Source organism: Elgaria multicarinata, chromosome 13 (assembly GCF_023053635.1).
Source record: "Elgaria multicarinata webbii isolate HBS135686 ecotype San Diego chromosome 13, rElgMul1.1.pri, whole genome shotgun sequence".
Lineage (NCBI taxonomy): Eukaryota > Metazoa > Chordata > Lepidosauria > Squamata > Anguidae > Elgaria > Elgaria multicarinata.
Genome location: NC_086183.1, coordinates 20,979,788 through 21,004,762, shown reverse-complemented (window position 1 = coordinate 21,004,762; position 24,975 = coordinate 20,979,788). Strand labels below are relative to the sequence as shown.

General features: G+C 47.9%; 1 protein-coding gene across 1 annotated transcript in view; it reads right to left on the bottom strand.

The window, feature by feature from the left end:
- Nucleotides 1-2,025: 2,025 nt before the first annotated feature.
- The window catches only part of LUZP1 (leucine zipper protein 1), a 60,938-nt gene continuing 37,988 nt past the window's right edge, over nt 2,026-24,975 (bottom strand). Inside the window, exons 2-4 of the mRNA XM_063140725.1 lie at nt 12,491-15,787; nt 3,942-4,135; nt 2,026-2,450 (exon numbers count right to left, since the gene is read on the bottom strand). Of these exons, the coding sequence (XP_062996795.1) occupies nt 3,953-4,135; nt 12,491-15,676 (3,369 nt within the window). The 5' untranslated portion in view covers nt 15,677-15,787 and the 3' untranslated portion in view covers nt 2,026-2,450; nt 3,942-3,952. The remainder of the gene's footprint in view (nt 2,451-3,941; nt 4,136-12,490; nt 15,788-24,975) is intronic.

Below are 24,975 nucleotides of genomic sequence, written 5' to 3'. Positions count from 1 at the left end.
AAGGAGGGATGCCGGTACTATGGCTTTGACTAATCTGGAGTGTGCACACAACTGCCACCTTCCTGAGAAGAATGACGAGGGGAAGCTGATAACAGACTGGCAGCAGGACTGAGGTTGGGTGGGTTGTAACGCCTTTCCCATTGAGCCGGGAGTTGGAAAGAAAAGTTCTTCAAGTTCTAACATTAAAACAGCCTTTCGATGAAAGCCTCAGGGCAGAACGGGACCTTAAGCGAGGCCAACAGGGCTCTCAAACCTGGGTTTGCTTCCTAATGCTAATATGGGGATGTGTTGGGGGAGACAGGGTGTGTTTGCAAGGAAGAACTGATGGAAGGGTGATTAAGTCACCCGCCACCCTGTGATTTTTCCACCTACAGAGTAAAAAGAAAAAGAACCCTCATATTTACCCCCACCCCCAGTTGTCTGGGAAAAACAGAAAAGAAAGTAGTACTGTGAGTGAGTACACGTGAGCAGGAGAGAAGTTCAGCATCCTTGCCTCCTGCCTGCTGATCCTCCCCTGCAAATGCCTCCCACCCACCCACTAATACACGACCCTTCCCTGGCCCACACGTGCTTGATCCCCAAAAGGCCCTTTCCACACACTCGAGTCGCTCGCCTGTGCGTACTGGGTCCCAGAGATGTAGCAGCCTGGAGGACTCCCCGCCCATCTCAACGGCCAGCACTTTTCAGTGCTGTGAGCTTACACCGACCGCATGACCTGCGGGCGTGTGTGTGTGGACAGAGCCAAAGAGGAGTGTTCGAAGGCAGGGGCAGCGGCCGATGCTGTGCTAGGTGGGACAGAAGGCTTCCAGCATAGCAGCACCAGGGCCTTTTGCGCCAGATGCACAGAGGAAGACGGAGCGGTGGCGCAGGGGTGGGGCTGCCGGGGACAGCAGCGGGTTCCAAGTTCAGTCCGCCGACTCAGCTTGCTGATTGCGAAAGAAGAGGGCAGCCACGGTGGTTCCGTGGGGGAGTCCCCGTGGGTCCCTTTGCCCAAGCAAGTGAAGAGTGAGGTAGCAGAAATAAAGGAATGCCCTCCTCCGATGTGTTGAGGTGCTGAGCAAAGGAGACGCTTCTCCCCAGCACACACGCACAGCCGTTACGTTCCAAATCCCAGCGAGGGGGAGCAATGCAGCCCGCATGGTGACCACCAGCTGTTAGTTCAAGTAATGCACGGAAGGCCCCTCCGGGCAAGTGAGGCCCCAGGGAGCGCTCCCTCCTGGGCCTGGGTGACGTTCGGTTGGAGGAGGTGGTGACGCATCTTTGCTCTGATCCAAGCATCTGTCGGGGATGCTTTAGGGTGGATTCCTGCATTGAGCAGGGGGTCGGACTCGATGGCCTTGTAGGCACCTTCCAACTCTGCTATTCTATGATTCTATGATCCCAGCCGGAGTTTGCACGTCTGGATCTTGCTAGCCTGGATGTCCAAGGTGCCGGGTGGCGGTGGCTCTCAGTCAAGGAAAGAAGCAAGGCCCTGGGCACGGGGGAGCCCACGGGCAGGTGGTTGGCCACTGTGTGCAAAAAGAATGCAGGATGAGATGGACCCTTGGTCTGATCCAGAAGGGCTCTTCTGATGTTCTGATGAGCCAAGGAGGGAGGGGCTGCTTCCTCGGCATGCAGGCTGCGGAGGGGGAGATGGGTACGTATAGGGTGGGTTTCAGGTTATTGCTTATGTCCTGGGCTCAGGCAAATGTTCTTTTACGAGTGGCCCAAGCCACTGTAGTGCAGGCGGCAGCGGGTGGGGGGCAGGGGGAGATGTGGCTGACGTGAAGCAGTGGCTTCCTCTGGCCGAATGATCCCTTCCGGAGCTGCATCTCAGGGAGCGCTTGTGGCATTCGGACTTGTGGCATCCACCTTCGTTGTAAAACACTTCCAGAAGGCAGAGCAGCCAAAGCCTACACTGAGCAACGGAGAGTCTCGGGGTGCCACTGTGTGGCTTCTTGTGTAGAGTCTGGCCTCCTTGCGGAGTGATGATTGTAGTTCTCCATTTGCAGTGGTTACTCCCCCCGCAACCCCCCACCCCTGGAAATGCCTCTCTTGCCTCTCCAGGAAACGGCAGAGCAGAAGACGGGAAGTCATGGCCCTCTGCTCCAAGGACCCAAAGTTCCTGGATGCCCTCTATAGAGACGCGGTCGGTCACTAGCGAAGGGCTCCTGTTGATTCAAGCTTGGTAAGACTGTGGAGTGGGGATTCCCCTGAGCAAAGTCGCTGCGACCTCCTCCATGGAGGAGAAGGAAGACGCAAAGCCACCTTTAAAAACAAAACACAAAAACGACCACCCAAGGCTAGGGGAAACGGAGCGGGGGGCAGGGGGAGCCTTGGGTGCTGAAAGGGTTAAAAGTCAGGCACTGTACATGTCCCTGTGGTGGACTGGCTGCAGGGAAGGCCAGTGGGGAGAGGGGGTAGGATGAAGTTCAGCTTCTGGAGGTCATGCAACTGGGGTGGGAAAGACCCTGGAGGGGAGAAAGAAAGGAGAGAGAGAAACAAGCATATTTAGCACTGGGTTCTTAGGCAACCATCCATCTATTGCCCAGATCGCCACCACCTTCCAAAACCTCAGCACCTCCCTCCCCAGCACCTTCCAAAACCTCAGATGTCTCTGAGAAGTCCAGAAGCAACTCCTTGCTGCTCCCTTGGGCAACTGGTAGCCAGTGGCACACTGTGAACTATTTAGTTATGCAAGCAGTTCATAACTTTTACGTTCATGCTTTTATCTGTATGCCGCCCCGAGATCTTAATGATATAGGGTGGGATACAAATGTTTTAAATAAATAAACCTATTCTGTGACAGCCCTCTGCAGCCTGGGCCCCTCCCGATGGATTAGACTACAACTCCCATCGGCCCCAGCCAGCCTTCCCCAACCTGGAGGGCACCTGCACCCATGACTTTATGTTCAAGACCTGTCATGACTGTGAACATCATTTCCTCCAGCAGGAAAGGTGAACATCAACGTACTTAACTACAATGTCCCTACTTATTAAGGGCATGGTTCTACTACTGCATTTTTACCCCACTTTTCTTCAAGGGAGTTCAGCACTGCAAGTATACATCTTCCTACCCAGCCATTTACCCATTTTATCCTCACGACAACCCTGTGAGGCTCAGAGGAGTGCGTGACTGGCCCATGGTCACCCAGCAAGCATCGCGGCTGAGTGCGGATTTAGTCCTAGTCCAACACTCTGACCCCTGACTCCAAATTGGCCATCCTGTGTAAAAGCCAGCTTAGACTTGAACAGTCAAGTGCTGCCTCAGATATGTATGGGGTGAGATGGCTTGTTTAAAAAGAGCCATACACCAAACTCTCCCCATGGCAAAATGACCGTGGCAGGGCCCAAGATTTTAACCAGGGGTTGCTTTTGAACACATTCCTTACACGTGCACACCTCTTCCTGCCAATGCATACCTAAGATGATACAGTCCTGCAGGAACTTTTCCCCTCTCCCATAATACTAGAACCTGGGGTCATCCCATCAAACTGATTGGTGGGAGATTCAGGACAGATAAAAAGAAGTCCTTCCTCACACAGCACATAGTTAAACTCTGGAGTTCACTACGACAAGATGTAGCGACTGCCACCAATTTGGATGGCTTTAAAAGAGGGTTGGATAAATTCCTGGAGGAGATGGCTATCCATGGCTACTAGTCCTGATGATTATGTGCTACCTCCAGTATCTGAGACAGTAAGCCTGCATGCACTAGTTATTGGGGAACATGGGTGGGAGGATGCTGTTCCCTGGTCTTACTTGTGGTTCCCTGGCTGATACTGTGTGAACAGAGTGCTTGACTGGATGAACCCTTGGTCTGATCCAGCAGGGCTCTTCTTATGTTCATAGGTTCTAACTCTACCATGTAGTCTGCTCAATATTTGAATCCGCTCTTTGGCATTTCTCATGAAACATGGATCTCTCACGAACAACAAGAACAACACAAGAACCTGCCTCACCCTCAGCCGGTTCAGTTGTCTTCTGAATACCCTTTGGACCAACGTCTCCGTTCTTCGGTCTTGCTGCCCGGTAGCTGGCGGGGGGGCTCCAGCCTGGCGTCCGGCCGCTTCCTCGGCGTGTCGCCCCAGGCGAGCTGCTCTGAAGAGCCAAACGGTCTTCTTCTGGAACTGGGAACAAAATCTTTGTTTTCCTCCTGTACCAAAACCAGGAAAAAAGGTTGGGTGCTTTAATAGGGTGGAGCCCTGCTGAGGCCACTTCTGGCCATGCGGTCCTGGCCAAGCCTTGCGGCTTGGCCCTCTCGCTTCCCCGTGGCAATTTCCTGCACCCTAAACGCACCGTGGCTTGCTGGGAGAGCTGTGGAAAAAGGAATCATCGCTTGATTGCTGTCTGGTCAATTTAGAAATGCCAAACGGCGCAAAAGCCATGGGGAGGTGCCAACGTTAGAGGAGGCACATCAAATTCTAACTAAAGCACCCATGAGTTCGAGCTGCAGCGTGTGGGCCAAAAAATGAGAGAGAAGAAATAAAATTAAATTAAAAATCGTCACTAAGCAGGCAGAAATATTAGCAGCAGGGAAGAATCTCGCTGTATGAGTGAGCCTAGGTTCAAATCCCCAGTCAACTAAAAAGTTTGCTGGGCATTTCTGGGCCAGTCACACACTCATTCTCATTCTCCGGTCCTCTTTTTCTCTTTCTCTCCCTGCCTAACCTACTTGAGAGGGTTGCTCTGAGGGTAGAGGATGGGAACCTGAGCTCCTCGGAGGAAGGATGGGATAAAAAAGACGGCTGGAAAGAGAAAGGAAGGAGGGAGGAAGACACAGACATAATCATAGGGTGACCATATGAAAAGGAGGACAGGGCTCCTGTATCTTTAACAGTTGCATAGAAAATGGAATTTCAACAGGTGTCATTTGTATATATGGAGGACCTGGTGAAATTTCCTCTTCATCACAACAGTTAGAGCTGCAGGAGCTATACTAGAATGACCAGATTTAAAAGAAGGCAGGACACCTGCAGCTTTAACTGCTGTGATGAAGAGGAAATTTCACAAGGTTCTCCATATATACAAATGACACCTGCTGAAATTCCCTCTTCAATACAATGGTTAAAGATAAAGGAGCCCTGTCCTCCTTTTCATATGGTCACCCTAATGATCAAAACTGTGTGCATCCCAGGACTTTGCGTCTCCAGGGCAAATTTTGGTTCTGAGTGTAGAATTCAGCACCTTGAGAATATCAGCTTTTATTTCTTGAAAAAGTTAAGTGTCTAGTCCTTATGACTGCCGTAACAGGCTTGAAAGTTCCAAAAGCGAAGGCATTTATTTCAAAGCAAAAGTCTAGCAAATGTGCACCCCACCCCCAAATCAACAAAGAAACGTCTGGGGTCATTAAGCTAGGTCAGTCCTTTCAAGGGGGAATTGCCTGAGAAAGACGGAGCTGTTCCCTGGGAAAACTAGACGTTCAGGGCTTGGGGTCATACTTAGCTTGCTTCTGCCTAACCAAAGTGCAATGTGCCGCCTTCTCATCCATCTCTGATTTAAGTTCGGTCGTTCCAATTGGGAATTGATTTCAACAGAAGAAAAAATGGCTTTATGCCTCTGCTTTGCCAAAACGGGGGTCTCTTTCAATTGCTGACCCCAGAAGTTCCCATGATAATAAATTAGGGGATGTACAGCTTGCTAGCTCAAAAATGTTTGCCACTACATGTTAACAGCAATTCTGTTGAAGTTTGCTACCCTATGGTAGAGATATTCTTTCCCAACTGCTTAATATTATTAAATTGTTTTGTGTGGTTTTTAGTTAATTAATTATCTTACCGGACTTACAGGCTGCTACCAGCAGAGGGAGCTACACCACAGGACTAAGACCAATGTCAAGCTGACTGCATTATCCAAGTATAAACCCTGCAATTTTGAACTACCTTTTCAACCATATAAATAAGTCTATAAAGGCTACTAGTCCACAAGAAAAATGCTGTCCATTAACCTGCTGACCCATTCCTATTGTTCCTTGTGCATAAATGGCCTGAAAGGAGGGGGTGGGGTGGGGAGAGAACCTGCTGGCTTCCAATTTACAAAGGCTTCACCTGGAAGTTATTAGTACTCACCCCAGGGGACTAGGCTGGTTGCTATTTATAGGCCTGTACCAGTAGATTGGAATAGAACAAGTTGGAATATCGCATTTCTACTCTGAGCCTATGGGTAATAGGGAAGGGCTATTGGCAAAAGCCGGACAGAACCCTGTTCCTAAGGAGGCCCCCTCTGCTGTTTTGAGTTGCTTCTACTTTGGTGTTAAAGTAGAATTCTGCTCAGAATTGCGTTTGGTGATGTTGCTCAGCAGAGGTCAGCCTGTCCACCTCCTTTCACTGCCCACGTCTGATAACTCATACATAGTGCGGCTGCACCATCAACCACAAAAGCAAGAGGATTTAATTTGCGACTTCAAGTATTTAAGAGGCTGTTGTCAAAACAAACAAACAAGTTAGAGTGGGTTGTGGGGAAGAGCTCAGCACTGGCCATTTGCATCAAAAACACTTTTGCTTGGGGCGATGGCAGAAAAGTGGCTTTCATTTTTTATATGAAATGAAACCCCTTCGTTATGGTGGCGTTTGTCCTATTGCCCGTACTGTACAGCAGGGGTTGGAGGAGGGTAGACCAGCATCTACTGGTAGATCTCTGGGTACTTTTGCAGTAGATCAGCAAGGACGCCCGACTGTTTAAAAATAGCCGCACCACTGCAACCGCCTTAAATTATACTGCTGAAATGAAGGAAGCTGTGGCAGTGGCAGGGGTGGGTGGGGAGATAATCAGGAGTGGAAGGGCTCAGAGCTCTGTTGAGTACTGGTACTCAAAACACATTCCTGTTTTCTGAAGTGTTACGCCTTTTGCACCTGAATCTGGTAAAAAAACAAAAAACAAAGTAGATCCTGCAAGCCAGGAATCTGCCCACTGCTCTTATACAGTGATCCAGCCATCCTACTTGAGACTTTCCAATTCTTTTAGGAGACTGACATGTCTCCGGGTTTGTTTTTGCAGCCTCCAAATGCTTACTCTTCCTCCAAGGAACCCTTCTCCAAACAGGTGCCTGTGGCGTTACACCCCACAAGTCAATTCCAAATGTATGTCTGCGGTTTGTAAGTCTGTGGTTTTTAGAATGTTGGCCTGAGTGGGTGGAGTTAGAATGCCTTGGGAGTGGGGAGGAGTCATATATAAGGGAAGGACTGGGGGGATTGAGAGTTCTGTTCTGTTCTGTTCTTTCCAGGGAGACTTGTTAGGGACTCTTAGAGTCTGTAGTGCTCTCTGTATTTATGGTACTTAAGTTCTGGGAAATTTGAGAGTCAGTGTAGTGAGTGGTGTCTTTAGAGTGTGGTGTGCACGTAGTGGATGTATATTAATCAATACTGATAATAAAGAAAGTTCAAGAGTGATTGTGTGAGAAAAAGGAAAGCGTGAATGTGAGAGTGACCAGATTGTATGAAAGGTTTCAAAAAGGTTTTTAAATGTTGTTATTTGAAACAAAGCTTATGAACTTTTAAAAATAAATTTTGATTGTTCGTTTTAAAGCTACCACAAAAATCCCACGTGTCTGTTTGGCATTTATCATCTTAAGTTTACACATTTAACACCCACTCTGACAATCATTCACCTTAGCAGATATAACTCACAGCGCATTATTATATATATTAAAAATCCTTCTCCAATTTAAACCCCTTTCTCCACATAGTTTGGAGGAAGGTGGGTTTTATCCCTTTCCTCAGGCATATCAAGCGGTGGTGCTTGGCTTGAGCAGGGAGTAGCCTCAGCCGGGTCTGGTGTTCAGAGCCTGCGTCGACCCACATAATAAGTGGTGGCAGACGTGAGGTCTGGTGTTCAGAGCCTGTGTCATGGCAGTGCCTTCCAGATGTATTGGACTACAACTCCCAGCATCCAGCCAACAGATCTGGAAGGGACCTGGTTGGGGAAGGCTGCCTTGAAGGAACAACTCAGCAGAGAAACGTGAGCTAAAGGCATGCAATGCACCAGCTTCGCTGTAGCTAGGCAGGGGCGTAGTCAATATGCCTTGATAGGAAAACTACCTTGAGGTCCATGGAAGAAAGGCGAGATATAAATGGGATAAACAGAAATCCTCCAGTAGCTAATAGTGATAGCAGGACCCGTTCAAGTATTGGATCTTAAGCTCATGATGCAGGCTGTTAAAGAGACAGACAGCTGAGCACTGTCCTATTGAACTATGTAATATCCTTGCAGCTGGATCATCAAATGATTATTCGTGGATTGTATTGGTACAACTGATCTATTTTCTAATCTAATTTTAATTTGCAGGTGTTCTCCTTAAGAGCTGCCTGACTACGACCTCGGCTTTGTTGTGTTGTGTGCATTAATAATTTTGCCAACATCATTACTTCTGTCTCAAGACTTGCATAACGCTCATTTTTTATCCTACCCGGTATTTTGGGTTCTGTTTTTTGGCGTAGGAGGGGCTGCTCATGTTGTTTTGACACTGGCACTGTCAGTAGGCATTTATGTTTGCGAAACATCTGTGCAGCTTTCGGTTAGGGAATAACAAACAACCGTGCCTTACCTGTGACAGTATTGGGGCAATGAAAGGAGCTGTTTAGAAGAGTCACAGGATATTTATAGTGCAGGTTTAAAAGAGTGTGGACAGGCAGGAGAGCAGATTTGGGTGTAACAAGCACTCCCTGCCTCACTGCATTCTAGATTTAAAGTGCTAAAAGAGTATAAGAAAGGATTAAAATTTCTGGCTTGCTGAAATTCTTCCATGGCATTCTGACACTATCCTATTAGCACCGTCTAGCCTAGGAGTGGGGCGGTTCCCCAGATAACCACACCCCTCCCCTGGCCCCACCCCCTTTCCTGCAGCTACTGACGTATGGGGCAGTTTTGCAGCTTTTATGCAGTCCCCCCCGCCTTCTGAAAGGCCAAAATGCATCTCCAAACACTTAGCTACCGGCAGTAAGAATTCTCAGCTACACTATGCCGGCATTTGTTGGATTTTGAGCCCGCCTCTTTTCCATTTGCCCCACCCCTTTTGCTTTCAGCCCCGCCCACTACTGGAATGCGGCCCCCGAGAGCTTCTCTGAAAGTGAATCTGGCCCTTGAGCTGAAAGACGTTCCCCACCACTGGTCTAGTCCTATCTCCACCATGTATTAACTTATTATCCCTTTGGTTTTGCATTTCCCCCCACCACAATTATTCAGTAGTCTGTACCCACTGAGCATGCTCAGACCTCACTGGGCTGTTTTTGAGTATGATCGGCTCCTCTCAACCACTGAGGGTCTTTCTCTCCTAAATGTTTTCTTTTATACTTCTTTGGTTCCCCTAGACTTGGTGACACCTTCTCCTTGTGCATTGGTGGTGCCATTTTGGCCACCTAAAAGCTGATACACAGAGAATTTGTACACATGATTTACACCCCCCCTTTTCAGTCAAGATTGGCTTCCAGTCTTGGGCACCAGGCAACCTGATGTCCTCTAGATGTATTGGGACTAGAATTCCCAGCATCCCCCAGCCAGCCGTATCTCACCTGTTGCCTCAAGCCCTATTCAGGCTTTCTGTTTCTGTGTGCACCAAAGATGGGAGGAGCAGGGGTGATCTAGTCTCATCCCAGCCCTCACACGTTTCCATTGCTCTACATTTGTGGAGGGCCAAGACTTTCCGAAGAGGAGAGACGCTTGGATCCAGAGTTCTCAGTCGCATGCACACAGGCTCTCCGCTTCAGAAAGTCGCAACGGGGCAACGGAAAAGTGTGCGAGGTGCAGTGGAGCTAGAGCATTCCCCCCTCCTCACATGTTTATGCAGGATGCTAGGCTTCGGGGCACCCTCTGAAGCCCCATTTGCACGTTCTGAATAAGGCTTCAGAGGGTGGCCAAAGCCTGGCACGAAGTGGCAGATTCAATCCTGCATTTCTCTCGGGTAGCAGAGGATTTGTGGGAGCGGAATGGACTCTCGCTTTGGCGCTTGGCAGAAGCTGAGAGGGTTTCCTCAACACCTGAGGGAAACTGGCAGAGGACTCTGGGGAGTGGCAGAGCCAGCGGCAACCGCAGATAATGGCTGGTTACTGAGACCCAGACAAAACTTGTGGGCTCCTGTGCTCGTGTCTCCCAAACCGAGGGGCAGGCCTGAGGAGAATTCAGTTGTTCTCCCAGGTTCCCCCTCCCCAACTCTGTGGCCACAGCAGGTCCTAGAAGGCAGCTCACAATCCTAATAAATCGTCATAAAAGCCAAGTACACCATTTCTCTGAATTTTATTTAAATTCTATACTGCCCCATAGCTGAAGCTCTCTGGGTGCTTCACAACAACCATGAGTACTTCTTTAATGGGTCAGTTGCTACTCTGACTTGGACCCCCATCATATAACAACTGACTGAGCACAGAGGGCCCAAGATATTTTAAGGCCTGAGGTGAAAAATCCAAATAGATTTCTTTATCTCCCCCCTCTCCCCCATTCTGCAGGACACAATCCACCAGGAAGCTGGCCCCTTTATGAGAAAGCAACTTGATTTAGGGTGCCATATTATGTGTGTTTAGACAGGAAAAAGCCCTACAAATCCCAACATCTCTTATGACTGGCTCCTTCCTTGGACTGAGGGTCATTTTTTCTGTTTCACAGGCCAATGGGATTCTCCTTCAAGATCCTATGACCTGCAGTCAATAGGTCACGTTGTTAAGAATCCGCCACTAAAGCTATCCATTTGTTCCTTCTGAAGAGTTAAGAGGCTGTGCAAGAGATCTTCCCGACATCTTGAAAATAGGACAAAACTTTGATAAGGGCAAGGAGGAGCCCACATACCCCAATTCTCTTTCTTTTAGTCTAACGGTGAACAATAATCTCCACATGGTGATTTTGCAAAGCGCTCAAAGCGTACCATGTGCTTTATCTCAGCAGTTCTTAGAAAGTCCTATGAAACATCATCAAATGCCCACACAGGGCCTCTGGCGAAATCTACCACAACACAGATCCTACCACCCAGAGGTCTCATTTCCACTATAGGGTTTGAGCCAGTATGAAAGACAGTGGTCCCTTCAGAGCAGCACAAGTAACTCCTGCTATTTCTTACCTTCTCCCAGCCACACAAATGAGAGAAGCCCCCCACCTCTCTCTCTTACGCAAATCCACACCGGAAAATGCCAAGGAGGGGATTGGTGGCAACCATACATAAGGGCTGGCTACTAAGCCAAACCCTCATTTGTGGACCCCCTGCTCATAAGATACTTTGTCTGATGTTTTCAAAATCCTTGCAAGCTGCCTTCTAAAGAGCCATGCCAAAAGGCCAAGTATCATAGAATCATAGAATAGCAGAGTTAGAAGGGGCCTACAAGGCCATCGAGTCCAACCCCCTGCTCAATGCAGGAATCCACCCTAAAGCATCCCTGACAGAGGGTTGTCCAGCTGCCTCTTGAAGGCCTCTAGTGTGGGAGAGCCCACAATCTCCCTAGGTAACATTCCATTGTCGTACTGCTCTAACAGTCAGGAAGTTTTTCCTGATGTCCAGCCGGAATCTGGCTTCCTTTAACTTTAGCCCATTATTCTGTGTCCTGCACTCCGGGAGGATTGAGAAGAGATCCCGGCCCTCCTCTGTGTGACCACCTTTCAAGTATTTGAAGAGGGCGATCAAGTCTCCCCCTCCGCCTTCTCTTCTCCAGACTAAACATGCCCAGTTCTTTCAGTCTCTCCTCATAGGGCTTTGTTTCCAGACCCCTGATCATCCTGGTTGCCCTCCTCTGAACACGCTCCAGCTTGCCTGCGTCCTTCTTGAATTGTGGAGCCCAGAACTGGACGCAATACTCTAGATGAGGCCTAACCAGGGCTGAATAGAGAGGAACAGAGCAATCATACCTCACATTCAAGGTGAGTAGGGTGATGGTGTGAGATCTGCATCTTATGTGTTTTATTGATGTAAGCCTCTGCTCTGAAAGGCGTCCAAAGAAATGTTTAAATAAATAAATAAATCTGCAGGCACGGGAAATGCCATTTCCAGTGTTCTGCCATTTGGCTTCAACCAGGATGGAACCGCGGGGGATCCTTTTCTCCTTCCCTCCCATTGACTGCAATGGGAGGGAAATAACTAGTGTTGGGCTGGCTGTTTCTTTGGGCATATTGGGTGTGGGGGAATGAAGAGCTGCCGGTAATGCCTCCAACATGTCCAGATAGTCCCTACACTACTGGCAGAACACTTCTAGGAAGATGTTCTACCACCTTCAGAGTTTGTACCAAGAGACCTCTAAAGACGTAGATGTTCTCCTGCTGGCGTAACTCCCTCTCCCCTGGCAGGGTGGCATTTATGCTACTTCCTAAGGTCCCTGATCCTAGAGTTTAGGGTAGCTCCAAAACAAACAAATAAGTACAATAAACTAAGCCAGTATTATACTTATCATATTACAAATGAACCACTACTGAGAAAGATTGTATCTTTTTCCTGACATCCTCAAAAAGTCATCTCCTCCTTGATTTAAAAGAAGAAGGCCACCACCCCTACTGATTTAACAGTACAAAAGTTTAAAAATAAAAGAATGCAGGACACGCTTACTGGTAATACTGTGCAATTCCAAGGAGAAGCTGTCACTGGATCACTGACGCAGCTCCTCTGGCTGAGCATCTCAGATGCACATAAGCTACTTTTGGTCCTTCTAGAGTCTAATTCTGGCGCATTCCAGGAGTTTATACCAGCACTGGCTCTTCTGGAACTCTGCTCGATCGCATAGATGCGTGCGCTAGTCCCTTCCGCTTTGGAAAGGTCCGTAGACGACCTATACGGACTCCGAGGGGTTGCGTTTTCAACCACTTTAGTTGCAGAGTCTTCAAAAGACGGCAAACCCCGCCTCGTTCGCCACCCGCCTCTCACCGTGACGTGTTTGGTCTCGGATGAGTTTGTCTCAGGAGAGCCATGGCTCTTCCAGTTGATTGTCTCTACGGGCGGTTCGCTGTTCTTTTCAATGGATTCAGAAGATTTCATCATAATGCTGCTTTTGGAGACTACTGTTTCCACCCTGCTTCTCAGAACGGAGTCCCCGTTTTTATCAGTCTCGGGTAACTTCAGGGATATATTGCTCTTGTTAACTGAAATCTCGTAAGGTGGGCTGGCTGCGTTCACTCCTGATGAGCTCTCGTTTGGAGTGACCCTAATATTGCTGGCGGACATGTGTTGCTGTTCCTTTGGGGCATCACTTGTGCTAGTCCTTGGAGTAACTGGCTCAGATGGGTAAATAGTGATGCTACTTGTCATCTTGTGCGACACAGTCTTAAAGACGGGGTGCTGTTTATCAGAGCTGGCTTCTGGCCCTGAGCCTGTGCCTCCCATGATTTCCTTCACGTCCTTTTCCACAATCGCAGGCTTGATGACTGCTCTGGATCTCAGAGCTTCCCTCGGACTGAATTGCCTTCTGGATTTCAACCCCGTGAGGACTGGAGCAGAAGACGTTCTGGATGACCTGCCGAGCTCTTCTTCGCTGCAAGTATTTTTCTCGTTTTCAAAGGGAGACGTTCGAACAGCAACCCTGGAGCTTATGAATTCCCTGGAAACAGGGTCCTTTTTTATCCCTAAATCGAAAGTAGTAGGGGTGGTTGCGATTTTGCTGGTCTCTTCATTAGTATTGAATTTTTCATAGCTACCAGGGTTAGCTTTGGTTCTTGCAGAAGTGGTCTTCAGGGCCATGTTGTTAGAGTTTACAGCTAAGGCAGTGGTCTGATCAGCTTCTTCCTTCCGAGGAACTGGGAGACTCTGCAAGAGATCTTCCTGACTTCTTGAAATGAGCCTCGACTTTGATAAAGATGAAGCCTTTGCCATTTCAAGCGGAGCTTCAATAAACTCTCTTCCTTGGGAGTTCACTGCCTTTGGGGCGCTCTCTTCCAAATGCTGTCTGCGGGATGAGGTTTCTGTCTTTAAACTGGTGGGGTCAGTGGCTAATACCTCCGCAGAAAGATAATGCCTGTAGGACGAAGCAGCTCCATTGGATGTCCCGCGATTTGTTTTTGAGATGCGAGCCTCTGTCGAAAGAACAGGCGATTCTGCAGCATTTTGCGTCCTAGTTCCCTTTTCGGAAGATGACAGAGCCGTTTCTGCTTTGCTGGGCTTGACTTCAAGTTCATCGGACTTCCAGTGATGAGTGTTGTTAAAAGGTTGGCACGCCTTTTCAACTTTGCCCCTCAACGCACTCTCGTTCTTGGGTTTTGAAGAGGCCTTCCAAGATTTGTGTTCCTGAGCTGCGGGCGGGTAGCGACTGAGCACGGACGGCTGCTCGCGAGATTTTTTCACTTCCGCTGGAGGGGTGCCACCATCTCTCTGTGAGGAAACGTGCACCCCCGGGGTTGGTTTGTCTTCTATTCGTTTCGCGTCAGATGCTAAAGTGTCTAATAAAGCTGACGTACTAGAAGCTTTGGCTGCTTTCCTGTTCAGGTTAGGGCTCGTCACCCGCTTGCTAGCTTGGCCGTAGCTCTCGTTATTAAACGAGAATTCTCGGCCGCGTATCCTCTCCCGTCTGTGCTGAGGAGAAAGCTCCCGAGACTTATGCTTTGAAACCGCTGACTCAGCTGTGACCGCTCGGTGTTTAGGTCGGTCATGCTTCACTCGGCTGGGCACGTTCATTTCCTCCGTGTCTGCCTCGCCATTCTCCAGCTCTTTCTGCTTCATCATCTGCGTTTTTATTTCTTCAAGCTGTCCTGTGAGGAGTTTGTTTTTATTCTGCTCACTCAAGTAGCTATCGTGCAGGTCATTATTTTTGGCTCTCAAGGTTTTCAGTTCTTCTTCTAAAGACTCAAAACGTTTGATCTGAGTCTTCAGTTTCTCGATCTCTTGGTTGAGGTCCTTCACTTTGTTGTCTTCTTGATTTTTATTCTTCTGGTTTTCTGATCTGTTTCGGGTTTCGTTTTCTGCAAGCTTCAGGTAGTCCAGACTCCCTTTCCGTCGGGTCTCTTTCGAAGACAGTGCCGAAGTGGTCAAGTCAACTTCAATCCTCAGGTCGTTTCTCTCAAGGATACTATTGGATGATCTTTCCAGCAGGTTCGATGTGTTTCGCGTTTGATCGGCCCGGTTCAGTTTGTTATTTTGCTCCAGCTTTTGCGTCAGCTCTTGGATCAACTTCTCGCTCTGCTTCTCTTTTTCAGTGAAGTGTTTCCTTTCGCTAACGAAGGCGAGAGCTAAGGATTTCATTTTTTCCAGTTCGCTCACTAAACTCTGCTCGGTTTTATCCAGCCGGTCTTCAGACTGTTCAAGTTCTTTGACTTTTGCCCTCAGAACTTCCAGTTCCGTCGAGATTTTCTTGGTCAGGTTTTTCTCCTCGTTGAGACTGAGGCAGAGCTGCGTACAGTCGTTCTTACTCCGGCCGAAGGCCTCCTCCAGCTTTTCCAGCTCCGCCATTCGCTTCTGGAGCCTCTCGATTTCGGATTTCAGCTCCCGAGTGAGGCTCTCCTCTTCCTCAAGCTTATCCTTCATCAGCTGGCAGAGCTCTTCTGCTTTCCTGATCTCCTCATCCTTCCCTTCTATTTTCAGAACTCGTTTCCGCAGAGCTTCCACGTCGGCCAACATGCTGGAGTTGCTGCCTTCCGCCTGGATGACTTTGTCCTGCAGGTCAAGTAGCTCATCTTCAGCCTTCTGGAGATTTTTGGTGGCCTCCTCTAGTTCATCAAGGCGGCGACCGAGACTCTGAAGCTTGAAGCGCAAATGACGATTTGAGGTCTCTTTATAAGAGGTCTCTTTATAAGATGAATAATCTGCCATGTTTGACGCCTTGAGTTTATGTTCCCTATTCTTCAGACAGGAGTAAGGAATTTTGTAAACGCGTTATTCTTCTCCTTGCTTCATAGAGTTTCTTGGGGAGAGGACTGGCGCCTGAAAAGAGAAAGCAGAAAGTGAGAATAATGGGCAGGAATGACTTCTTCCCTGTTACTTTTCCTTTCAAGAGATGTGAACATAAGAAGAGCCATGCTGGATCAGCTGTCAAGTCTGGACATACAGAGAATTTTCCCTTCCTCGAGATTTGCCAGAACTGAGGTATCTTTCAGGGACATGGTGAAGTTCTGTTGGGGGGGGGGGGGGGGGGTTTAAAAAAAACTTTCAGAAACCAAGATTAAGCTAGCAGAGGGTTGGGGTTTAATTATTATTTTGTTTTGGTTTTTCAAATTGGATTTCAACCAAATAAGGCTCAGTCTATACATCCTGTAGAGCAGCCTTTCTCAACCTGGGGCGCTCCAGATGTGTTGGACTACAACTCCCAGAATGCCCCAGCCAGCTGGCTGGGGCATTCTGGGAGATGCAGTCCAACACATCTGGAGTGCCCCAGGTTGAGAAAGGCTGCTGTAGAGCAAGGTGGAAGAATGCTGAAGTACTACTGTTTTTTAATATACTCTTCTGTGTAAAAACTTCCTGCAAGTAGAACACTAGCACACTGGAGAGAGAAATTCTTCCAGTCCTCTCCCTGCTGTGTTAGTTTTCTACTTGCAGGGAGGTGAGTTGTTATTGTTGCATGTAGGGGAGCATTCAAAGACACTCTGAAATTGTACAGTCTATTCAACCACCTCATCATTCTATCACCAAGTTCTGTTGCATCTGCAGACCAGGCCTCTAGTCTCACAAAACAGTAGCAGAACAGCAGTCTGTGGGGTACAACAGTTAAACACATCACACATGCACAAAAAAAGCACAAACTTTACCATTGCTCCACTTGCAGTTTATTTTCAGGCAACTCACTCAAACACACATTTAAGGGAATAGAGTTGGTTCACACATTACCATAAACTATGGTTTAGGATAGGTGCGGGCAATTTGTGGCCCTCCAGGTGTTTTACCCTATAACTCCCATCATCCCTCACCATTGACTATGCTAGCTAAGCCTAATGGGAGTTGAAAGCCAAAACATCTGGAGGGTCACAAGTTGTCCACATTTGATTTAGGGATACGAGGAGAAGCTACAGCAAGCCTTGAGCTTGCATGCGCCTCTTTCTCCTCTCCATCTCCGGTGTGGCCATGAGGAGAAGATCGGAAGCTTTTGCTTCCATTATGGATTAACCAGTTTAACATCATATCCAACCCTAAACAGCGGTTAGTCTTAACCAGAGGTTTATTGAAACAAGCCATCTTCTTAATCAAGGGTATAAGTTGGCTTGTTGCAACAAACCATAGTTAAGATTAACCAGTTTGTTGGGTTCGGACAACACAACAAGCTGTGGTTAATCTAAAACGGAAGCAAATGTTTCCAAACTCCTAACTTGAGATGCCAGGGATTGAACCCAGGACCTTCTGCATGCAAAGCAGGTGTTCAACCACTGAGCTATGGTCCCTCTAACTCTACCACCTCAGCGCTTTACCACCACATTAATTACTGAGAGCCAAAGTGAAGTAGTAGTTAGATTGGCCCTGTTCAGACAGCACGCTAAGCCATGGAGATTAAGCATTTTGAGCTAAACATTATGGCTTAGTGAGTCATGTGAACCAATCCTAACCATGGTGGCTACATAACTATGGTTTAAACACATTCACTAACCACTTGCTGCAAAAGTGTTAGTGGCCTAACCATGGCTTAGTGTGTTGTTTGAATAGGCCCATTGGTGGACTAGGACCAGGGAGACCCAGGTTCAAATCCCCACTCATCAATGAAGCTCACTGGGTGACCATAGGCCAGCGATATTCCCCCAACCTAACCTACCTCGCAGAGTTGTTGTGAGGCTAAAAGAGGGAGAGTACCCATGTATGCCACCATGAGCGTCTTGTGAGGAAGGCTGGGATATAAATGCAATGAAAGAAGAATTCTGCCGGCTGTGTAGAGCAGGAAACAGCGAGAGAAAGGCAGCCGTTAGAATTTGCAACATTGCCACGCAGAACGCCTGACAAAGGCAATACAGAGGCAGCTGGCGCTTGTGAGTTTACCCTCCTGAAGGTCCAAATGGAAAGAGAAGAAGGACAAAGTTGGGGGCACGAAGGGTCACTGCGGCGCCTTGCTGTGAAGCCTGTGTGGAAGTGAGTCATATCCCACAGGCAGGAGGTCGTTCAGCAGCAGCCCAGCCACCTGCAGCCTCTGCACAGGCAGGACAGACTCCCTTCCTGAAGGGAGCAGGAGGCACGGGCCGCACTCCATGCCACTAGCCAACTACGGCCAGAATTTCAAGGGGATGCAGCAGCCCACCCCGGTTTTGGAAGGTAGGGGGAGGCTTCATGTGTGGAAGTGAACAACATTCTCAGCTTGGATCGTAATGAACAACATTATAGCTGGGTTCACCCAACACACGAACCCACCATAGGATATTGTGTGGTCTGAACGCAGGGCGTTTTCCACAGGGTGGGCTAAAGTGTTGTCTAAACGCAGCACTTTTTGCGCAGGTTGGCTTGTTAACCATGCAGTGTGGCTTATTTTTCTCAGACAAGCCACCTTGAGAACCCATGGCTTGTTGCTGGGTTGTTCAGGGTGGTTGTTCACTGCGTGGTTAATGAGCTACCCTGCAGAAAACGTGCTCGGTTCAGAGGACACGATAACCCACCCTGCGGGAAAAGCACTGCATCCAGGCAACGTGATAAGCCACCTTGCGGAAAACGTGCTGCGTTCACACAACACAATAACCCACGGTTCAACAACAACCCACACTGGGTGGTTTAGCATGCTGTGTGCATCCAGCCAAGGAGGAGGAGGAGAAACAATTGAGAAAGCCCCCATCAGAATGATAAAAAAAAAATCCACAAGTCTCTCTGTAACTTCATGATGATATCACGTATTTAAGCAAGTCAAAAATATATATTCCTGTATCCTCCTTTATTTGGCAGTGACCTTCCTTTTCAAACATATCCCGGTACCATCTGTTTTCAAGGCCAAAAACCTTTGCCCCAATCCCCACCCCAGATGAGAATCTCATGCAGGGTCATAACTACTGCCCTCCATTCAGCAAACAGCAGTTTCTGTTTTTCTCCAAGGGGTTAGTAACTTCCTCTTCCCTACCTACTGCTGAGGGACAACATGGGACAGAACAAGCTACTCTGTGGAGTAAACTAGCCAACTTTATTGCTTTAGGGCTATAAATGTCCGCAAGGGACTCATTTTGATTCGGGGCAATGAGACTGGATCTCGATTGGAGGCCGGGTTTTCAACCTGAATGCCTCATACTTGCTGCAGCTCAGGGTACGCCTTGAACGGGATCACAAAAGCAAATTGATCACCATCGAAACTGGTGCAGAACAGGTGGGGAAATGGCCCCGCCTTCCGCATCTCGGTCTTAGAGCATGTGCTTTGGAGCCAAGAGGTCCCAGGTTCAATTCCTGGAATCTCTCCAAAGGACCAAAGACATCATTTGAATGCTCCAGTCAGTATCACATAGTTCTCCTGGGGAAAGGACAGTGTCAGGAAAGGCCCTTGTACTAGGAAAACGATAGCAGCAGCAAGACCTGCTTCCATTAGTGCGCGCGCGCACACACACACACACACACTCTTCCTGTGGAATATCGAGGAAGTTATACAGGCAGTAGCCACTGAGTCACACCAGGAAACTTGAGATGTTCAATCTCCTTGGTTTGATCTCCCAGTTGTGAGTCACACAAAGGCTTGTTTTCAAGATCCAGGAAAAGAGCAGACAGGCAAGTCCACTTCCACCAGTGTAGTAGATCCAGTGCAAATATGGATTCAATCCAGCATTTAAGCACCTAAAAGGAGACTAGGACCTGTCCAGCACTGTACAGAAGTCATGACCAAGTGTTCTGTTCTTACTCAAAGCCTGTACGTTTCCCCCCTCATACCCACCCATTCTGTGGTCCTTCCATCCCCACAGGATTCCAACCACACCACATCGATTTAGGTCTTCTGGACAGTTATGCAGCACGTATCCCTTTAGTTTCTTTCAATTTGACAGGGCACGTCCCCCATACGTTCAAAGACTATCTTTGCAGCCTTAGGGGCCAGAAACTTGTTTTTAAAAATAAATAATAACGCTCTGGCAGTAAGAATGCTAAACGCTGTGCTAGCGCAGTGTGGTTCCAGAAATGTGGGAAACACGCAGAGCCCTGATTTCTGTAAAAAAACAAAACAAAAAAAAAACTGCAGCGTAAAGAAGTAGAGGATGTTTTGGAAATATTTAAATGCTGCCTTTCAGCCCAACAACAGGCCTCCAAGGCAATGTTAAGAGAAAAAATAAGGCACAAGAAACACAAGAAGATCAGAAATAAAAAATAAGCCAGAGGTAATGGATGACGGCACAATGCAGTGGGTGGGGAAACAATGCAAAATGTCCTTACCCCAGTCCTTAGATCAGTCTTCTGCAACCTGGTGCCCTCCAGATGACTTGGACTGTAACTCCCATAACGCCCAGCTTGCACAGCCATTTTCTGGCTGTACGACAGTGGGAATTGTAGTCCAACTCATCTGGAGACTAACAGGTTGGAGAAGGGTGTTCGTTACTGCTGCTGTTCTTTAAACCTTCAATGAGAGCCAAGGGGGACCCCGTCCCTGGGAAAGTGGTACCTAGCCACTTGGGCTAGGTAGCAGCAGATGTTTTCTTCCCTAAGCGGCAGGCTGTCCCCTCAGCCAGACAGCTGGGCAGTCTGTGACTCTTCCCTGCAGCAGTGGTGAGCAGAGGCAGTGTTGCGGAGGGGAAAAGACGTAAAATGCCCTCTTCCTCCTCCTTAAATATTAACGCTACATTAACCAATTACTCCAGCAACCCTAAACCACAGGACTCCCAAGTATGAGTAGTGATCCCTAGGAATGTGGAATGGTGCAGAATTTATTATCTTGACCGTCTCTGCTCCTCCATGTTCTCTGTTTCCTTTCTTATCCTGAAAACACCAGGGGTTGGATCCAGGAGCTGTCTTCTGTGAGAGAAAGGGCTCCTCATGTGGAAGGTCCCTCTGCCCAATTTTAGGAGATAGATCCCCCCCTTCCATAGCTCATTTCAATCAGCAGGGTCTCCTTGCTCACTGTGTAGCATTTTCAGGCATCTGGAGCAGCTGCCATTGGAAGGAGAAAGTGGGAAAGTCCACTTCTGCAAGCGCAGTTGATCCAGCTTAAATCTGGATCCAAAAATTCAACCACTCGTTGAGTGTAGCTCCTGCAAAGACATGATGATATGCACCAGTTTACTGAGCCTCCAGCAAAGAGAATTCCTGCTGATTTGTTGACTTTCTAGGGGAAAGCAAGTTTCTCCATCTATGCACACAACTGACCCGGCTAGCTGCAGGAAGAAACCCTTTTGGTTAGGCATGCTCAGACTGTTGAGAACACAGGGCAGGATGGGGGGGGGAAGGTATTTTCCAGCCACTGGAAACAGACATGAGATATGCATCCAATAAAATGAAACTGCCCAGAGTGCTTCCCCAAATGTATTCCACTCTTAGCACATTCCACCCATTACTAAATACAATTCTTGTGAACACAGAGGACTAGAAACATGTTTGCACAATCAGCTTTTCTGTGATAACCCCTTAGCTTACTTCAGTCTCTATTACAGGACTGTGGAGTTCAAAGGAATTCAAAAAACTATTTGGTTACCTCTGTCTTATTTTGGTCCAGCTTGTGCCACAAGGCACAGCCATTGGCCTACTTTGCATGATACAAGAGCCCACTGTGCTGTTAATTTACCTGTGCTATTATGAATATTATGAATCTGTGGCTTGTCAGACTATGGGTTATGCTAGGGTTGTTTAACCCTCAAATAACCCCCACCGGCCATGTTTGGATGACACAAGCCATGGCAACTGCTGGGCAAAGCTTGCATATTCATAATCTTAGACAGCGTCCCAAGGGTTAATTAACCCACGGTGAACTGTTGTGTCATCCAAACCATGGTCTCACACTCCACCAAATAATCTAGGCAATGCAGACTAGCATAGCAGAGACAGCAAGCCTATGCACACCAGTTTGCTGGGGAACATGGGTGGGAGAGTGCTGTGGCATTAATGTCCTGCTTGTGGGTTCCTGGTCAACAGCTGGTTGGTCACTGTGTGAACAGAATGCTGGACTAGATGGATCCTTGGTCTGATCCAGCAGGGCTCTTCTAATGCTCTTATGTGTGACACAACCAGAATGCAAGCAACTTCCACATGCCTCAGTCAAACCACTTAGAATCATAGAATAGCAGAGTTGGAAGGGGCCTACAAGGCCATCGAGTCCAACCCCCTGCTCAATGCAGGAATCCACCCTAAAGTATCCCTGACAGAGGGTTGTCCAGCTGCCTCTTGAAGGCCTCTAGTGTGGGAGAGCCCACCACCTCCCTAGGTAACTGATTCCATTGTCGTACTGCTCTAACAGTCAGGAAGTTTTTCCTGATGTCCAGCTGGAATCTGGCTTCCTTTAACTTGAGCCCGTTATTCCGTGTCCTGCACTCTGGGAGGATCGAGAAGAGATCCTGGCCCTCCTCTGTATGACAGTCTTTCAAGTATTTGAAGAGTGCTATCATGTCTCCCCTCAATCTTCTCTTCTCCAGGCTAAACATGCTCAGTTCTTTCAGTCTCTCTTCATAGGGCTTTATTTCCAGGCCCCTGATCATCCTGGTCGCCCTCCTCTGAACACGCTCCAGCTTCCATGGGAAGACCACATGCCCACCACCGCATTTGGTCAATCGCCATATGGGACCAGGACAAATGATCTCCCAACCCCAAGACAGGCCGAGCAGTCAAACCATGAGCGCAAGAGTAACCCATCCACGCTGCCAACGGCTGGCATTAGACAAATGAGAGCAAGGCAGAGGACCTGAAATGACCTCTTTTACACAGACAGCTCCTTTTCGCACACCAAGTGCAAGTTTGGAGTTTGAAGCAGCAACAATAACAGACCTGGTCACTGTCCAGCTTACTCCATGGCTTTAAAAAGGTGCATGCAGAGAGAACACCTGTTGGATCAGAGTGAGCACCCATCAAGATTAAAATCGTTTTCCCAATGGTGGCCTACCAGGTGCTTCCAGGAAAACCACAAGCAGCATATAAGAAGAGCCATGACAGATCAGACCAAGGGTCCATCTAGTCCAGCAGTCTGTTCACAAAGTGGCCAACCAGCTGTCGACCAGGGACCCACAAACAGGACACGGTGCAAAGGCACTCTCCCCAGTAACTGGAGTATACAAGCTTACTGCAGGACTAGTAGCCATTGTTAGCCTTCTCCTCCAGGAATTTATCCAACCCCCTTTTAAAGCCATCCAAATTGGTGGCCATCACCACATCTTCTGGTAGTGAGTTCCATAGTTTAACTATGTGCTGTGTGAAGAAGTACTTCCTTTTATCTGTCCTGAATCTCCCACCAATCACCTTATATAGTAGAATCCTGCCCCCCCCACCCGGGTTCTAGTATTATGGGATAGGGAGAAAAACGTCTCCCTATCCATATTCTCCATGCTATGCATAATTTTGTACACCTCTATCATGTGTCCCCTTAGCCTTTTTCCAAAGCTGAACAATCCCAGTTGACATCAGTAGCCTTCCCATGCTGTCTCTCTCAGATGTCCGCTGCCTTTGAACATGGAGCTTCCATTTGTTTATCACATCTAATAGCTGTTGATAGATTGATCCTCCTCTGTGACTCTGTCCATTTCCCTTTTAAATAGGATTGGGCTCCATTGGCAGCATGCTAAAAGCGAATTCTCACATTACATTTTCCCGAACTACAAACATACTCCCATGCACAGAAATAGCCAGCCTTGTAACTGTAGTGATGTTGCAGGAGTGTGTGTGTGTCTATTCTCCATGTGATAGATACATAACATATGGGCCCAATTTCCGGCCAACGCACAGTTCGTGTGTGTTGCAGAGGAACTTCTCTCCGTGACAGTATGCTCATGTTTAGGGTTTTGGGGTGGTGGTGGTTTAAACTCATTATAGCGAAATGATGCCTAGAATTCCTTGAATACTACTGCTTTCAATCCCCATTCTTACTTATGATTTATTATAAGAATTTCTACCCACCCTGTCTGCAACAAATGTACACAAGGAGGCTTATGAAGATATTCAAAGAAGGAAATCAACCACCAAGCCAAGCCCACAAAAGCTACTAGCCTGCAAACAAATATTTAGTAGCCTGCTTGGAGGTGGGGGGCTAGTATTGGAGAAAGGGAGAACTCCATTTCTATGCGGGACTTGGAGGAGGGGTGGTGTGTTCCACCGGTCCGCCCCACAAGCATTCGACTGCATGGAATTCCTAATCACCTATGGCGACCAACCTGAGATATAACATAAATAGAGAGCCAGTGTGATGTAGTGGGTAAAGTGTTGGACTGGGAGTCAGGAGATCCGGGTTTTAGTCCCCACTTGGCCATGGAAACCCACTGGGTGACTTTGGGCCAGTCACAGACTCTCAGCCCAACCTACGTCACAGGATTGTTGTGAGGATAAAAATGGAGAGGAGGATTATGTATGCCACCTTAGGTTCCTTGTAGGAAAAAAGGTGGGATATAAATGCAATAATAAATAATATATTATTATTATTATTATTATTATTATTATTATTAATTGCATTTTTATACAGCCCAATAGCCGAAGCTCCCTGGGCGGTTCACAAAAACTGAAACCATCGCCTTTCAGAGAGCAACAACAATGATCTATTCCAAAGCACTCTGGGCTCTTTTATTTATATTTTAACTGCTGCTATTTATATGTTATTGTTGCATTGGCTTGTTTATTGGTTCAATATTTTTGTGAGCTGCATGCCATTTGTTGCAGAAAGAGTGGGTCGCAATCTGGTCCCGGATGAACCTCTTGAAACAAGCTGTTCCAATGCCTGGGTGTCCCAACGGAGAAGGCCAATGTTCTTGTTTGCCATACTGCCAAAACCACTCATCAGATGTGCCTTGAATCAAGTTGAATCAATGCTATCTTTAAGGCTGGCCAGGGCTGATGGCAACAACTTCAAAACAGGGCAGCCCGTTTACTAACAGGGACTGGCCAGCGAGATCACATTACGCCAGTCCTTTTACAACTTCATTGGCTGCCAGTCCAGGTCTGGGCCCGATTCAAAGTGCTAGTATTGACATTTAAAGCCCTAAACGATTTGGGGCCAGGTTATTTGAAGGAACGCCTCCTTCCATATGTACCTGCCCAGACCCTAAGGTCATCCTCAG